The sequence below is a fragment of the Chelonus insularis genome, unplaced genomic scaffold (genome assembly GCF_013357705.1).
Source record: "Chelonus insularis isolate UGA/USDA-ARS -01 unplaced genomic scaffold, ASM1335770v1 contig_16_pilon, whole genome shotgun sequence".
NCBI lineage: Eukaryota > Metazoa > Arthropoda > Insecta > Hymenoptera > Braconidae > Chelonus > Chelonus insularis.
In genome coordinates this window covers 201219-215573 of record NW_023276409.1, presented here as the reverse complement: position 1 = coordinate 215573, position 14355 = coordinate 201219, and the positions used below count along the sequence as shown (strand labels likewise).

The window sequence follows — 14355 nt, the reverse complement described above, 5'->3', positions numbered from 1 at the left end:
TGCAGATAGATGTTATACGATAGAGATACACATAATACGACGCAGGACATGCTACAGAACGAAAGAGAGAGAGAACAGTACACGCCTTCTAACAACCGCCTTCGGGTGGAATCGAATGACCACCGAGGCACCTGGGAATGCTCTTTATGGTCTTCGAGCTTGGCATGATGCTTGGACAGTCTAGAATAACTTTTATTCTCAATAAAATATATACAAGACTTTCAGCATTTTATTCACACAGCTTACTTAATTATAACCTTATAAAAAATATTCCCCTTTTTTTTATTTTCAATTTTACTGTCTACTTAAACACCTTCTGGCTATGTCCATGAATATTAATTCGTATGGTCGTCATAAATAGAATGCACTTTTGAATTGATATCGATTTTTAGTGATGCATAAATTTGCTTTTATTTCATTATTTTGTTGCTAACTTGTAATTTGTATCGCAAACTTTGAACTTTGCTGGAAAAATTGACAATCATCTTCAAATATTAGACATATATCAAAAATTTAACAACATCTGGACGAAAATTATTGAACGAATAACCAGACATAAAAAAGAATTAAAGTTTAATAAATTGCTTCGTTAATAGAATTACTTTATAATTTATTTAGTATTAAAATATTTTCTAAAAAATAAAAAACATGCAAAATATAGTATTGATTAAATATAATGAATTTTAAAATTAAAATTCATCATACATAGTTGAGAGAATTATAAAAATGACTCCAAAAATAAAAAGAATATTCTTCAAGTTTGGTTAAATAAACTTCCTGTAAAATAATCCTTTAAGAAATCATAGATAAGAAAATTTTCTTTATCTCTAGTTTAACTCAACTTCTCAAATCATTTATTACAAAGTTTCCAACTGAAAAAAAGAGCTTTTATAAAACAAAATCTAAAGTAATGATGAAGATAATTATTCAATGTCTCCGTTATAATTTTTACTCTGATTAAAATATTCACTCGAGAACGTGACATTTACCTTAGAGTGACAAATATATTGAAAGCAGTGAGTTAAGACTGTGCTCTCATGCATAACCATAACCGCAAGCGTAAAATGCTCCAAAAGTTTTATAAAGACACAACTATCATAAAAATCAACTTTCTTCAGAATGACTTTTTTCATTGAATACTGAAGGACCCCTGACGGACGCTGACTTCCGTTTCCTGTAATTGACTGCACCGATTATGTGTTTTCTTGGGGTCACATATCTATAAAGACCCCCAAATGACTTGAGTATGAGTATGTCTTCGTAATAACACCCCCCGAAAGTATAATACTTAACTCCTCTGTAAATTAATAAGAAAGAAAGTAAAGGAAATGTTATTGTAAGACAGTACGAGAACCATTCATAAAAAAATATGAAATGAAATAAAACTACAAAAAATAAAATTTAATTTATACTATGTCATATATATAATAATGTCTTATCTTTATTTATATCTACATAGTATTTACTTCAAAAAATAATACTAAAATTATTTCATTCAAACGAATTCTTATTCCGGATGTTTGGTCACATGAATCATATCCCCTTTCATGAATATTTTTAACTGCTACTCTAGTTTTTCGTTTTTTGATGGAGAATTGCAGATTCCTCTTCTTACTGCAAAATTATTTTATCTCATTTTAATATTTTTTTTTCATTGTTCAATTTGTACTTCTGTGCATTAAGATTGATAATAATGATGTAATTATTATCACAATTAACTTAGTAAATTACTGAATTATATATTCTTTTTTTAATTACTGTATAATACATGATTATTTTAATAAATTAATATATCTTTTAAATTGAGATGAATTCAAATGTCAGAAATTTTCCAAAAACCATTATGAAAGAATCACAATTTAAAATTTATTATTTCATGTATTTAAGTTGGATGAAAAAAAGTAGAATCAGAATATATTGTCATATAGAATTGATTGAGAAACAGTTGGTCATATTTTTAAAGAAAAACAATTGTCAAAAAAACAGTTAGAGGGATGCAGAACACACCAACGTCAACTAATACGAGGGATAAAAATGTGCATCCATGAAAAAGTGTAAAATTAGGTTTGCACTCATTTTTCCCCTCTTATAGCAGGTTTTTATATTCTATATGATATACTGAAGTCCCATCCTCGTAGTTCTCAACTAGTCTCTCTACTGTTTGTCTACCCCTTCATATATTTTCTATTATTCCCATGATTTTGTCTCACAGTTTTTTCTATCCCTCTACTGCTCCACCCATTTAAACGTATTTTTTTGCTCTTTTGATGGCAGTTGCTCTTGTTTTATTTGCCTTTCATTTTATCTACACTCACTGCAGGTATTTAATCTTCACTTACTATTTTTTTTTCAGTCTGAACTTCTTTTAATAATTTCTTAATTGGCTTAGCGTTAGATATGGTTAGATATAAAATGAAAAAGTTTGATTTATTGATACCAGTGTGTTTTTAAAATAAAATAATATTTCTCGATATTTCTGTTATTTGAATTGTTCTGCATCCACTACTCAGAAAGCTGACTATCTTTCGTATTTTAGATTCAACAAAGAGCTCGTGATAGGGTCTGTCACGTTTACGTCAGATTCGTCAAGCACTGTCAAAACGACGTCACAAACCAGCCGTTGAGATAGGGAAAAAGTGTAGCAAAATAGTGGACACCCTTTTCCTCTTAATCTCTCATCATGTTCGAATCCTTTTTTATTCAATTCTCTTTTTTAAAATCTGCATCATCATACATCACATAACATTCTGTGTCCAATTCTTTTTGTTCCGGATTTTTAAGAAATTTGCATATCGCATTACGAATTGTTTTGAAAGAAATTGGTTGAAAAAATTTTTAAAACAATATTCATGAATCATTGGCTGTTATAAAGTAAAATCAGTACGATTCAATAACATCAATATGTAAAAAAAATTGACAACAAATTGTTCAATCTAACAATTATTCCGAAATCACCCTAAAACCGAATATTTATTGATTGATTCATTTTTCGAGAATTCTTTTTATTTTTTGAATAAATAAATATTTCTACTCTTTAAAAGTTAAGAAATTTGATTACTAATTTATAGTTAATTGCAAATGGACAGTAGCCTTTGAATGAAATCATTAAAAGAAAACTTGATTTTTTTGCTACCATTTTTACTAATAAATATTAATAATTAGGGAAAGAAGGAGTAAAATGGAACTCCATGGAAAAATTTTAATCAACAAATTATCCATTATACTAAAAAATTTTAATGCATTTTTATGCATTAATGAATTGAAAAATTGATAAACAAAAAGTGTAATAAGTGTTTTTAAATTTATTTTAATTAATTAGTACATTTTCTCGAGTGTTTCACTTTGCCCACCCTTCCCCTATCAGAAGAATCAAAGTGTGAAATAAATTGGCGAAATAAGGTCATAAATAATTCTGCTAAAAATAATAAAAATAAAAGAATACTTAAAGTGAGAATCAAGTATAATAATTGTATGAATAACTCGACGATTATAAATATCCATAAAAAATAGTAAATTAAATTCACCCCGCAGTCTGCAATCAATGCTATGCAATTAATTACTTGTGTATTCAGTTTGTCTTGAGCACAATTTAACTTTACTCAGTTAATTCAAACGGAACAAAGTTGGTGAATGGGTTGAATAAGTAAGAGTCTGAGAGTAGGTGGTAGAGGCAAAGCCTACGTAAGTGTCGTTAACAGGATGCAATACCTTGATTATTATCCTTTTCCAAAAATGCTTTTACCTTACATTATCAAACGTAATAATAGAGTCTATTCCTTAACTTGACAAGTTTCAGAAATAATATTCCACAATTATTTTCCTCTGTTAATTCTTGCCATTATTCATCAATTCCTTTATGCATTCTTGCATATGAATGTACCTTTTAAATCACGGAATTAAATAATATAACAAGTCATTTATACAATTCATTCTAAACAGTGATCGATAATTCTACATTATAATCTTTAACAATATATTTCATTGGATAATCGTCTGTAAATCGCCACACGAAATCCCCTAACTTGAATTTTCCTCCACTTACAGATATCCTGCAGCTTTACCATGAACTGTATCGTACCCAATTCATGGATCTCTAGACCTTGATCTGATGAATCCGCAGGTAGTTAACTGGACTTAACTTGTATTGTAAAGTCTAGTTTACGAGCATGCACATATGCTTTCGTTTCAGAATTTGAGAACTATTTTGTTTCCTTGTCTGTCTTACGTAAAACTACTTCTGTTTTCGCATGTCATGGATAGGCCATAGATAGGTATTAGTTTGTGTACACTTAACAATACTATTGTTGGGAAGGGACACTCAGTAACGTCATCGACCTTTAAATCACAACGGCATCCCCCAAAGCCAAACTATTCCCATGCTCTTCACTCGAAAAAACATTTACTTGGAGATTTATTAAATTCTATCACGTATATTTGTACTTTACGATCTCTCAGCTTGAAAATACATTTTTTATAGCGCACGAAGGGGAGTTTTTCCACTTTAGAGCGATTTCAAAGTGAGTTATTTTCATAAGAAAAACATTATCGAGAAAAAATCTATATTTGAAATTATTCATAATAAAATCTCAAAAACCCCTTGGATAAAGTAATGTGTTTTTTGAGGAAATGACTAATATGAGTATTTTTTATTTAAAAAAATTTTTTATTGATATTCAATGATTTACTTTCTCAAGGTTTACTTATTTGTCGTCAGAAAATTTGATAAAGTTCAATGAACTTAATAAATAATTGAGTTCATCATTTCTTATAATTTTTTTCAATTATTTTTCTAATTGTTGGATGATTATAATTTATACAAAATTACTCCAATAAAGTTTTTTTAGGAAGTATTTTTTTTCAATAATTAGATAAAGTAATTTGATAAATCATTTACTATTTAATTCTACAAACAAAAAAAAACATTCCAGTATTTATTTGTATACTTCCAAATGTCTTTTATTGTTATCATCAATCTTTTTTTTATTTCACGTTTTTATTTACGACTTAACCTGATGACTTTCTTAATAAATAAACGAGAAAATTTTTCTCGTCACAGAAACAGTTGGCTAAAGGTCATGAAATATTCTCAAATATACGGGCAATATTTTATTAACGATGTTTGTCATTGGTCAGCCTAATTAAAGGAAGGAAAATGTTTACTGAATCGTTAAATTTTTATCGAAACTCGACAATCATTTGAGAATGAGTTATAGTCTCTTAAGAGAGGGGGAGGGATGGATGAGCCAAAATTATTTTATTATTTCGATAAGGGTTACTGGACATAGTCTAGAGTAAATAGAATGTACAATTCATATTTAACATCGTATTCTGATGACAAGCGCATTCGTGACAACGATAACGAGGGGATCAGCCCTCAACTCACCCCGCTCAACACTAAATTCCCCAATCGCCGGCATCCGCGGTTCTAGAAATTACTCTCCATTGATGTAAACTCTTCGATGAATCACCTATTTCATTATCCTTTTCAACATTATTATCATCATTGTGTTATTTTTTCACAATTTCTACATTTTTTTGTCAAAAAAGCCATATGCCCCCTTTTTCTTTTTTTTTGTTATTTTAACGTGCTCGTTTCACACATTTATGTAACCCCACCAGCAACAAATTTATTATCCCCAGCAATAATCGCAGACCGAATAAAAAGTTGGAACAATTTTCTTTTTATCTTTAAACAGACTAAAAAATTTTTGTTAAATTTCTCTTGGTCTGTGTTATTTTCAATTTTCAACAAGTATATTGCTCTGAAATGAACTTTGCCCTACAGTTTATGGCTTTCTTCAATAAAAATGCTCATACGCACCCTTTTAACGTCTTAAGCATTAAATTCCTATTTTATCAAGATACTTTATGGAGATAAATTTTTGAGAATTTTTTTTAGACTGTTATTTTTGCAAATCATTTTCAACAGTCTATTGAACCAGCAAATGATCAAGCTGATAAAAATTAAACTGCCGATAACAGTGATTAAGTATTCAAACTCACAGTGGCAGTTAGATAGCAATCGATTGCGCATATCACGAATTTAATCGTAAATATTTTAACTTGTGTTGTTGTGAATTATAAAGTAGCATAGATTTTAGCGAACACGTTCAATAAAACCTCCTAAGGCAATCATATGACTTTTTCTTCGCTGTCGTTATCAATCAACGATGAGGTCATGTATATAATGAGAGGAACGGACATTTACTTTGATAATTATAATGGAAAAAAATATTCGACAAAGATGGATAGAGATCAAAACTACTACTAAATGTGAATAATAATATTAGTTTAAAGGCTTCGAGCAAATCTAATATAACCACATTACATCTAGAACATAACCATAATGTTACACGTATCAGGAGACTTATTGCACTTTCACCGTCACTCTATCGAAATCCAATTATGGTGAGCTTGACGGTGTATACTGCGATATAACTTTTATTCACCTGTTGAATCGACTACAGACGTTTTTCTATTTATATTTCATTTGGATCCAATGAAATTTTTTATTTTAGGAATAACAATTCAATTACAACCTTAATAAAAATAATTCTTATTTTTAGTTTTAAGGTGACGATAAATTGATTTTAAACAAAATTAGTTTAAAAAATTAAAATATAAAATTATTTCGGTATGATCAAAATATAAACGTAATTTCAATAATAAAATTATTTAAATTATTTTTTAAAATCTATTTGAAGTTCTCAATCATGAAATTTTATGATTAATAAAAAATTTAATAAAGAATAGTTAATTATATTTAAAAATTATTGTTGCAGTATTTTAATATGATATTTATTATTACTTAGTAATAAATTTGTGCAGGAATCGATTTTAATTGAAGTAATTACTATTATTTATCTAAATTTATGGTTCTTCATCACCTTGAAACTGATGGCATTTCGAAATTAATGGCTAATTATTTTTGCGAAATTTAATAATCAACGTATTCAAACCATCATGATTTATGAAGTATAATTAAGAGAAAATCTTAATTATCAAAAAAACATACCTCCCGTCGATTATTTTTAAAATCGATCTACTCATATTATTATTTATAATTGTTTCATTGTGATAAATGCAATCAAAAAACAATTTCAAACAAAAATTCATTAATCAAGATCATAACATGTTCTAATTAGTATTAAAAAAAATTTTCTGAAGGCCAATCGACATTAAGTAATTAATAACATTTAACTTTAAAATCTTTGGCTAATTTATTCCATCTCAATATCTTTCTTCATTTCATTTTTTTTGCTCACTGATTTTTTATCTCTATTACATTACATTACAATAATAAATACATTCAGTCATCACTGACAATAGTTGAATAAAGAGCCAATCAAAATAATGACATTCATTAGTTAATCCAGGAGAGTGGCCAAAAAAATAAATAACAAATAATTGATAAAATATAAATATTCATAAAACAATTTAAAAAGCAGTTAGAAATTTGCATCGATTTATCTCGAGTATAAGACAAGATACATAATTGCTGCTGTCGCCTGAAGTAACTTGTCACCCAGCCTACGATCTTCTTATTCCCCTTCTTCAACCTCTCACTCTTGTGTTCCTTTTAAAAAATCGTCTCATCTTTTTTCTTTTATTGAATGACTGCAGTTCTCTCGCAACTCTAGTGCGTGGGGTCAAAATTCACGAGGGATGCATTGGATTATGCTATTCCCTTTCTTATGCATCCCACTCCGCATCCCTGTCCCCCACTACTTAGTGTACTACTCTGACACTATGATGCCCTTCCAGGCGCCTCAGACCCAACTAGTGACGTACGTTACGTTCATAGCAGTCCCGACAGTCTGCGTAAATACACGGACTCGTGTTTGTTCTCTATAAACTTATCGTGTCGCCTACGTATTTACACTATTATTCCTTTTCCTTCATTTCATTCATTCGTCCATTCATCTTGTGAACGACAACTCGTACACTCGCGTGTGACCTCTGCAGTTAATCAATTGATTGTCAGTGGAAAAAAGTGTCGTCATTCATATTCTGATATATGTCAACATCTCGTGACTACTCTCTTCATGTTGCAAATTTATATATTCAGTTTCATTTCTTTCCATGACAGAGATAACTTAACATTGTGTTGGATGAAATAGTTGATAAATAAATGATGAATATTAACAGTCAAACAATTCATTAGTTTATAAGTTGATGATGAAAAGTTTTCAAGTGGAATGTTAAGTGCAATTAAAAATTTTAATTTTATTTATACTTGTTGAACAACTTATTTCATTTATTTATTTATTAAATTAACTGATAAAGTTATTAAAAAATTTTATATGGATAGATTTATGTCGAGAATTATTCATGTTACGTTTTGGTGAAATATTTATTGGATTGGATTATATTTGAAGAAATAAAAGAAACGAATGGTAAAAGTGTATTTTGGTGAAATATTGACTATTTATCAACTCGGATGCCTGTTCTCGAGGGAGGTATTGCACGGAAACGTGTTGAACGTTGCCGTAAAATGCGAATGAGACTTGGAACTGCATCCAAGGAGTCGTATACACTCCTGTCGAAAAAACGGTAAATACGATTTATGTCAATTACATATTTAATTAATTTTTATTTGTCTAATAAATAACAAAAGTAATGAAATTTAATTACACTAGGATCAAACAACAAAATATTCCATTACAACTATTTAAATATTTATTTTTGTAATATTAAAATCATTTTATTAAAAATTAAATTTCTGATTAATAATAACAATATATCAGCTAGAAGCTGTCAGAAAATTTTTATAAATTTCGTAAATGATTCTTCTGTCACAGCATTAATCACATTAATCGATGTAATTAATAGTTAAATCGCGAGTGCTTAAATCAATGATTATTTTTATGCTTGATACCTTCACGTGGATTAATAAATGAACGTTTAAATAAAATATTAAATGAAAAAAAAGAAAAAAAAACGCGGGCGCCAGTTTATCAAGTGGGATGGTTGTTTTTCTCGGTTTACATTCTACTATTAAATATACATACAAACAGCTTGACTAACTATAAATCAATAATTGAGTGTGTTGCAATGTGTAAATTTTTTTCTTAATAGTTTTCTCAATTTCTTATCCGTCAAGACTTTATCAAGATTGCCAATTCTTCATCGACCGAAATTTTTTTAATTTCCGAAAGGGATAAAAAATTGATGTACAAGATTGTGAATGTGCTTCACTTAGATTCTCAATGAACAAGTGGCTGTATGTTTGCCCATATAATCGCAGTCACGAGAGGAATCTTCCATCTGGACGTACTTCCGTCTCACGTTCGTCTTCCTGCTCGTCTCTTCAAATTTTTTACCACGAGATCGTCTTAGGCTTTCATTTTCTGGTTCTCTCCTGTTCTTGAATGTTACTAGTGACGTCTCTCATGTCTTAAAAAGTCGAGAGTGAATAGATTCTCTGTGGTCTAAACATGCAAATGAGGATCTGCACGCAATCGATTATCGAAAATCATAGACGTACGCTTCAGTTGTTGCTACTGCCTGTCAGTAGACGTCAAGTGTGAAATTACAGACTCCGATGTTCATTTGATTGAATTTTAATTTTTTTTATGGTATGAAGAATGCATCACTGCTAACGGTTTATTGTAAGAGTCATTTAAACAAACTAAAAATTATACTAGTTGTAAAAAATATAACTATCACTTTCGTTATGCTTTGAGATCACTTTTTACAGTTGTTTTCTACAAATCTGCTTATTATCAATACTTGGAAACGTTCATTTATGTTTATTCGTTTCTCTTTCACTTTCATTAGGACAGATAAAAATAAATGGTATTGTGTGAAAAATTATAATGCAATTTATAAAATAATTACAAGGTAATAACAATAAATTATCTGTTCAGTTGAATATTGTTTATTTTTTATATTTTGAGAATAAATATTGAGTAATAAACTTGATTTAAAGTTATATTTTATTAAAAATATGAAATATTTGTAAGGATGCTATTTGGTGTTTCTAAAGATATCTAATAAGTGAGAAATATCATTATGATGATTTGTTGAATTTTGATACTCTTTTCCTAAAGGGTTTACTATAAAGAGTATAGATTTGTTAGGTTCTTTTTATATAATTGAATAAGTACTTTAATTTCACATCTTACTTGTGGAGTGAAATATTTTGGAATATGATAAAAACAATTTAAAATAAAAATGCTTTTAAAAAGTTTAATTTTTGCTTAGAACTCTCAGTTCATTCATTTCCCCTAATAAAAGAGAATCTGAAAACTTTTGAGGACATTTTTTCATTTAACTGTAAACAAAGTTATTGAACTTTTACTACTTTTTTACGCTTTCCTATCGCGATTTTGCCGACAGTGACGCATGAAACTTCTGCTACTATGTGGAGAATACAAAATTTACTCTTAGAAGTATACTACACACCACACGCTCAGAGAAGCTTTATGCATACAAAAAAAATATAGTTTAAATTCGTGTCTCGTTTTTCTTTCTCTTAAGTAAAAGACGTAAAGATCAATTCATCTTTCAGGACAACTTTTAGATTCTGTGTTTTCTTTTTCATTTTTTTTTTTTTTCGTTGACCCTTCAATATCAAGGTTTTGTAAATAATCTTATTTGTAAATGTTCTTAAGAGAACTTTCTTCCAAAAAGTTACATAGCTCGAGAAAACAACAAAGAAACTTCTGCTCTACTTATGTTTTCTTCTCGGAATTTCTGCAAATCTTCTTCTTTTATTTGATTATTTTTCTAGCTTTTACCGGTGTCATAAGTCAACATAAAATAAAATCTGTTCACTAAGCCTATTTTATTTTTACCTATTCATGACTTGTCAATTAGAGTCAACTTGTATTGGAGAAATATTCATTCACTTAAACTTCATTCTTATTGATATACATCCAATCAAATGCCTCGGAACATTTTTCAAACCGCGAAAGAAAATAAAACTAATAAAGATTAAACCAGAAACCACTTGAACATTCTATCAACTATTTTTAAAGCATGATAAGAAGATGAAGAATGCAAAAAATAATTTAAAGGTCAAGTAAACAAAGCTCAATAAAATTGAAAGAAAAATATTTTGAAATCAGTAATAGAGAGAAAGTGTTGATGGCACGAGCTTGAATGATGTCTTCTGGTAGCTGAGAAACTTATCATGGAGCAGTCTAATATAAAATTCAAAGTAATAAACGCAAATCAGTTTATATTCCACTCTCTTTTAACTAGTAAAGGCCAAGATTAGAAACCAATCCAGCCATCTGGCTACCGTTTTTTTTTTGCTCTTTTTAAACCACACACGTAATCTCATCCATGCATGACGTATTCGTCTTCATGTTCCACTAAAAGTCAAGAAAAAATTAAGATTGATTGTACGTTTTAATGACCTTATGATTTAATTCAAATTTATGATGAAAGCTAAAGTTTTTCAATGTTGTTATGTGTAAAACAAAAACTGCTTGGATACTCATGTTCGCGATCACTAAGTATGTTATAATTAGCGTACATCATGTAAATTATACTTTTTTATGTTTGATACATTATTCAATAAATTTATGAGTAATAATTCAAATTTTTAGCACTCATATTTTTAATTACGTTTAGGAAAAAAATGAATTTATTTCATGAAAAGGTACTTGATTAATAAATTATTTTTAGGAAATTAGAAAGAATAAATGAATGTTGATTAATGTCAATTTCTTTTATTTTTTATGCCAATCATACCAATTTTTTTGTCAGTTGATAAAATATAGGTGAAAAAGATACATGTTCGTTTCTTTTTTGGAGTCATATTGAGTACTAAATCCAATTTCATTCTTTGAAAAAAGCATCAACTTTATCAGAGTCCAAACTTTATTACGTGAAGATTCTCTATTCAACATTGAACTTTATTTTTTAACTAAAAAAAAATTCTTTCGGGTATATATTCAATTACGTTTCTCAACATATATTTAGCATCCATTGTTAAGATAATTTATAATTGTGAAACCAATCCAAGTAATGAATTGATAAAAATTATTGCAATGCAAATTTTTCTGATTACATAATATCCTTAAAACTCCAAAAAAATAAAATGAATAACACCTCACGTTTGGTGGTGATACGTGCTTAAACTGTTAATGTGCTCTTAAAGATTTTATTTCTCCCACGCATTAATCCGTGTTTTCCGCCCACGTGGCAAAAGAAATCATGCGTGTCACCCCTCCAAAAGCTCTGCACGACCTCCCTTGACCACTAAATCATTTGGTCGAAACACTCTTCTCTTTTTCTCTTATTATTAGAGTACACAAAACAACTTGCACCAACAATTCTCCTCTCCCTCACATGATCGCTTAGTCATGTATGGACCTACTCAGGGGACGATAAAATACGTGCTCAAATCCAAACACAAATAGATGCACGTAGTCAGTCGTAAAGAGATTTGATCGTACATTTATGTGTACGTGTACGTCTACATTATGTTATTATATCCTCAATGTGTGACCCCTGTACAACAACTTTGACTAGACGACCAACAATCGGTTAAGGATTACCATCGGATTACGTATCAAGAATTATGTTTCATCATGTGTTTGTACACGTGAGTCAAAGAGAGCGAAATACTAGAGTAACTTGCAAGCTATATTGCATTCAATCAACATTTTTTCGTGTTTAATTTTTAGCTTATTATTATTTTATTTTTGAATAAAACTATTTGTTCATCTCAACAAACAATATTAATATCAAAATTTTACTTTTAGTTTCAAACAATAATGAATTGATTTCACCGGAGATTTTTAATGAAATTATTTTTTTAATTAAATAAAGAAAAGAAGAATTAATCAGCTTATTATTTTAATCTTCTCTAGAAAATATAAACTCTTTTAATTTTACTATCAGCTATATAAATCCTCATCGCTATTTATTATCTGTTTATTTATAATAATATAAAAGTATAAAATTAATTCTATTATTTACATTACTTGTATTATCATTTTACTCAAGTGAATAAACATTTTTGAGCTTACATTACTTTAATGTCTTTAATAAAGCTTTTAAATGTATTAGAATAAAAAAAATTATGTAATTAATTAATTAAATAATATCATTTTTTTATTATTATAAAAAAGAAGATAATCTTACATATTGCATAAAAAATGTTATTTATTATTTCAGATGCAATGACTGTTTGTTTTAAATTTAATTACTTTCGTGGGCACGATTGTGAGTTGAAAAAAGCAATAACTCATTCATAAGAACCTATAGCATAATTTAGAGTATTTCAAATCCATTTAAAATTGAAGCAAAAAATATTGATTGATGCTATTTGAAAGTAAGTGTATCCCAGTGAGAAAAAAATGTAGAGTACAAATAAAAAAATCAACTAAATAGATGGTTTTAGTGTAAAATGAATGCCTATATGCGTACAAGGGGAGGATCAGTATCTTCAAGCTGGGGTGCGGTTTACCGAATTTCACGCGTACCAGCTCAATGTCGACCCTCAATATAATCTGATGGGTAATAATTTCAGTTAATTCAAGAAATAACGGTAAAATACACCTAAAAGTCCTTCCAAGATGTTATTTTCTCCCACGTAAATTTATTTCAATGTTTGTTTTACCCTTTTTTACTCTACAAATTTTTTATTAAATTTTTTTTTTTTTTTGAGCATAAATTTATTGAGAAAAAAAAAAATTTCAAGTATTTAAAATTGTTGAATTTTTTATTCAAATAATCTTATTATTGATCCATTATTTTCATTTCTCCGTCTCAGATATTTATTCATTTTTAGCTACCACTGCATTTACCTTAAAAGCGTAATTTTAAAAAATGCATATCATTGTAGGAACTAATATAAAATCATAAAAAATTTGAAAAGCTCTTACGGAATTTATTTCTGCACAAACCTATTATCAATGAGATAGAGTTTTCCATTAAAGCATATTAAATAAAATAATGTATATAAAATAAAACTCTTCCGTCATGCATAAAATTTTATAAAGATTATGAATAAAATAGTGTTGAACTTTTATTTTTACAATCCTACATAACCATGCAAGTGAAGTAGAAAAACAAAATCATTTAATTGGAGTAACAAATTATTTAAATTTGAATGGTTTTAATTTTTAAGACATAATTTGTAGATTAATTTATTGATTTTAATTCATTGAATTAGCATAGATAGAGAGAGAGAGAGAGAGAGGGTGAATTTTATGAGAAAATTGTAATGCAAAGAATTTCTTACATTTATAGAGTTAATAATCGCGTTGTAGTCTGGGCAATTTAAACGCGAACATTCAACTTACAATTCTGATAAGAATGTAATCTTCTTTCTTGACTCATCCTTCTTGGCATTTCTTTATCACACTGAATAGCAATAATCGAAGTCAGACCTTG

The 14355-nt window shown here is 28.5% G+C and overlaps 1 protein-coding gene across 5 annotated transcripts in view; it reads left to right on the top strand.

Moving 5' to 3' along the window:
• The window catches only part of LOC118064220 (rap1 GTPase-activating protein 1-like), an 80574-nt gene that overhangs the window by 24216 nt on the left and 42003 nt on the right, over positions 1-14355 (top strand). Inside the window, exon 1 of one of the 5 annotated variants that reach the window (XM_035078675.1) lies at positions 8342-8553. The exons of the other annotated variants lie outside the window; for them this stretch is intronic. Within the exon in view, the coding sequence (XP_034934566.1) occupies positions 8441-8553 (113 nt within the window). The 5' untranslated portion in view covers positions 8342-8440. Of the gene's footprint in view, positions 1-8341; positions 8554-14355 lie in introns of those variants that run through there. 5 annotated transcript variants of the gene reach the window in all.